This window comes from Phaseolus vulgaris, chromosome 8, assembly GCF_000499845.2.
Source record: "Phaseolus vulgaris cultivar G19833 chromosome 8, P. vulgaris v2.0, whole genome shotgun sequence".
Classification (NCBI taxonomy): domain Eukaryota; kingdom Viridiplantae; phylum Streptophyta; class Magnoliopsida; order Fabales; family Fabaceae; genus Phaseolus; species Phaseolus vulgaris.
In genome coordinates, this window is record NC_023752.2 from 18,531,440 (window position 1) to 18,535,481 (window position 4,042).

The 4,042-nt window shown below is 30.8% G+C and overlaps 1 protein-coding gene across 1 annotated transcript; it reads right to left on the reverse strand.

The window, feature by feature from the left end:
• Positions 1–234: 234 nt before the first annotated feature.
• On the reverse strand, positions 235–2,098 carry LOC137826368 (1-aminocyclopropane-1-carboxylate oxidase homolog 1-like). Its single transcript, XM_068632310.1, has 3 exons — positions 1,482–2,098; positions 941–1,262; positions 235–709 (listed from the first exon to the last, which is right to left on the reverse strand). Exons 1-3 carry the CDS (start codon positions 2,015–2,017, stop codon positions 449–451), a joined length of 1,119 nt encoding a protein of 372 aa, XP_068488411.1. The 5' UTR covers positions 2,018–2,098; the 3' UTR covers positions 235–448.
• Positions 2,099–4,042: the final 1,944 nt, after the last annotated feature.

A 4,042-nucleotide genomic window follows, 5' to 3' on the forward strand; every position in this document is an offset into this window, starting at 1 on the left:
ACATGAAGAAAATACGAGGGTGTAGAAAAAAAATTATACATTTTAAAGTTATGCGGGTTATACGGGCCAACCCGCCCCACCCTACACTTGGTCCGCACGAGTTATGCGGAACGGGCCTAAGCGGACCAGCAGGTTAAAATAAGCAATCCACTTTGCATTTTTTTAGCGGGCTGCGGATGCATGGCTCACCCCTCTTTACCATCCCTAATTAGAACACTAAAGAGAACCAAAATCTTTAAGAATAAATTATTTTAATAATAACATTGAGAATATAGGTATTACCTTATTCTATCTTCAAAATAACTTGATGCTGCTGCTTTACAAACAACTTGTAATGGAAATTAAGACAATAAAAGGCACAACAAATAACACACTACAGACATCTCTAAGAGAATCTGGAGTTACATCAATTTTATCAAGTTCTTTTGTCGGTAGAAATTTGTTCATTTCACAACCTGAAAGGTTTCAAAGCATGGTTCCCATCAAGCCCCTTGGCAAAATGGTGAGCCATGATCTCTCCTATGGAAGTCTTCCTATACATTGGTGGGTTTTCCTCTGATAATAACTCTTTAATTGGACCATAAACCTTTGACATGCCTTTATCTGGATCATGTGAATTTGTAAAGAAGCTAGCTACTGAAACTCTTGGCCCTCCATGGTTTGCCAAGACCCGGTGAAAAACACTCACAAAGTTGTCATTTGTTATAAGCTGAAACCAAAGCTAGGAAATCAATAAAAACATACTCTCACAACAAACTGTAATTAAGAGGTTCATTGTATTCTAAATCACATCTATAAGCAGAAAATAAAAATTGATATCTTCATGGTTTTCCCAGGTATGCATCAACTTGATTTTAATACCTGTGTTTGATTTTAATTTTAATACTTCAACTGATACAATTATCTGGCCATATAAACTACTGAAAATGTGAATACTTACTTGTAAAATATCTCCTATGTTTACAACAAGACCTCGATGCACAGGAGGAACATTTAACCATTGATTCTCATGAAGAATTTGAAGACCACCCAGTTGGTCTTGTAGAAGTATTGTAATGAAGGCAGTATCAGTGTGCTTGGAGGTGCCCAAAGTTAATTCAGGTTGAGGGCAAGGTGGATAGTAATGGCCCTGAATGAAAAGTCCTTCTGCACAATTCAATTCTTTGAGATAAGATGGTTTGAGACCAAGAGCCTCTGACAACAACTCAAAAATTGTACAACCCAGTGCCATTGCTTTCTTGGAATATTCAGTAATTATGTCTCTGCAAGTACATACACAATTTATCAAGAATTCCAACAGTTCAAGAAGACAATTATTCGAAAAACCATTTATCAAACATCATATCTTCAGTTACATGAAACTAAGTTCTCCTTCAAACATATCCACCAAGATACTCAATAAAGAATACGAAGAAAAAGGGCAACCATTATTACAAAATTATAAACCACTGAAAAATCTAAAAACCGTATTAATTCATTACCCAAATACTGCAGGCAACTCCTCTGGTTTGGGTGGATTGGGAGCCATAGAACATCCAACTGTATCTCTCCAATTAGCAAATTTGTCTTTGGACAGGTTATTATTGGAGTAATAAAGAATTTTGCTCTTCAAATCTCGAGAGAAAAACTGTTTCCTTACATCAGCATCTTGTTCATGAAACCTTCTGATTCCATCAATCATGTCATCCATAACAGGAATTGGAATTCCATGATTGATCACTTGGAAAAATCCCCACTCCTGACATGCACTACGAATTTTTGTGACAGCTTCTTTACGCAGAGCAGGGTTGTTGTGTATGCTTTCAAGGTCTATGACAGGAACATTCAACTTTGAGTCACTACCTGTGTTTTCAGTTATATCAATACCAGAATGGAACATACGAGGGACCCTTTTTACCCCAGAATCTAAAAGACCTTTAACACCACTTTTTGTCTCATCAAATGCTTTTATTTCAGCTTTTCTATCATAACTGGAATCCATGGCTTCTTCTATCTGGTTTGTGCTTTTCACCTCCATTCTGATATTAAGTTCAACCCAAATCCCAAATATCCCTTAGGGAAACAAACTAATTATATAATAAATGGCAGATTTTCTTGTACCACACACAATATATAAACATGTTCTATTTAATATAAACATGTTTTATGTATCAAAAGTCTAACAAGTTAATAAGAAAATATCGTTTTCGGACACAATAAAACGTGATGTTTTACTGCGGCTTATCTTATAACGTCCCACGTGAATGAACTCTGATAATTGTGTCACAGTACCTTTCTATTTTACATATAATAAGTCATAAGTCTTTGAAGATTACATTTAATTTTTTTTTTCTAACAATAGATCTCATTATTTTGAGAAGTTATTCTTTATTATAGATCTTACAATAATTTTTTATAATAAAAAAAACTTAACATGTAAATGATTCCAAAGTGACAAGGATGGTCATGGATTGGAAAATCCAATCCAGATCCAATTGGATCAGATTTTCAATCCAACTTTATATTTTCTATAAAAACAATTCAGATCTTTATAAATGCAAATCTAAATATCTAAATTGGATTTTAAATTTAGATCCATAATTTTATAAAAGAAAATTGAATTGGATTTTAAATTCAAATTCATATTTTAAAAAAAATAATATAAACAAATTCAACATTATATAAATATTAAGAAAATATAATAAAATTATAATTTAATAATACTAAAATTAGATTTAACATATATAACTTTGGCAGCTTCTGTATGATTGATTGTATTTAAGAGATAGTATTAATTTATCCTTCTTCTCAATTATATAAACCAGATTTAGTGTATAAAAGGTGGGGTTGATTTATAAGTTACTCCAACCCACCCAAACCAATTAACAATTGCTGATAAAAGAACAGTTTTTCTTAATGTAAGCTAGTATCACTTTTTTTTTGCACAATAGTATTATAACATAGACTTTTTTCATACACCTCCATGCACTCTCAGAAATGTAAAAATTATCCTTTCATGTCATGAAAAATATTCTCGATTAAATGATTAAAAAAATTATAAATTTCCCAATATAAAACTTAAAAAAATTAAATGATGTATTATAGATTGCAATGTCAAACTGTAAAAATTAGTTATTAACTCAAAATATATTTTCAATCATTCAATTTTTAAATTGTATAATTTAAAATTATATTTTAAAGTATATAATTTGTAATTAATATTTGTAATTTATATCTTAAATTATGCCATTTGTAATTAATTTTATAGTACATTGTATATGAAAATATATTTCGAATTCAAAAATAATTTTTCAGAGTTTCATAATTGCAATTAAGTTTCACAATTTGAAATTAATTTTTCTATTTTCAATTAAATAAAAATTAATCTTTTTCTTTTGAACTATGCATTCCAAAAAAAATTCAAAAAGTGTATTTTTCTCTTTCCCCGGAGAAAGAGCTTAGAAGTTTAAAATTTGGAAATTCAAATTTTTCTAATTTATATGATAATATGTATAAACAAAATGAAAATCCGATAAAAAAAATTGTAAATACAGATTAAAATAAAAACTGAATTTAAATAAATGGATCTTTAATGGATCAGATCAGTCCAAAAAATGGAGCAGTTTATTCCAATTAGATTTTTTGTCCACTGTTAGAGTGCATCCCTACACAAGTACAAGGCTGGAGAAACAACCCATTTGGATGAAATATTTTATAATAGGATAGGCCTAAAAAGCATTTTAAAGGTTTGCCATAATTATGTTTTTATTTACAGTTTAAGATGTTTTTTTTTCTTTAAGAGTGGTAAAGCCCACAACCCTCTTATGACCCTTAAAAGAGACTATCAGTATGAAATGAAGGCAAAGAAGTTTTTGGTAACCCTAGTTTTAGTATTAGTAGTAGCAAAAGCCTAACAAATTGGTGCTTTCATTGCTTTCCCATGCCTCCCAAACCACAATCAAAAGAACTAGAAGAGGTCTTAAACAACATCCTGGAACACCTCACAGTGATTCAAAGCCAAATAGAGGACAACACAAGTTGAGAATCTACACTACAGGCACCG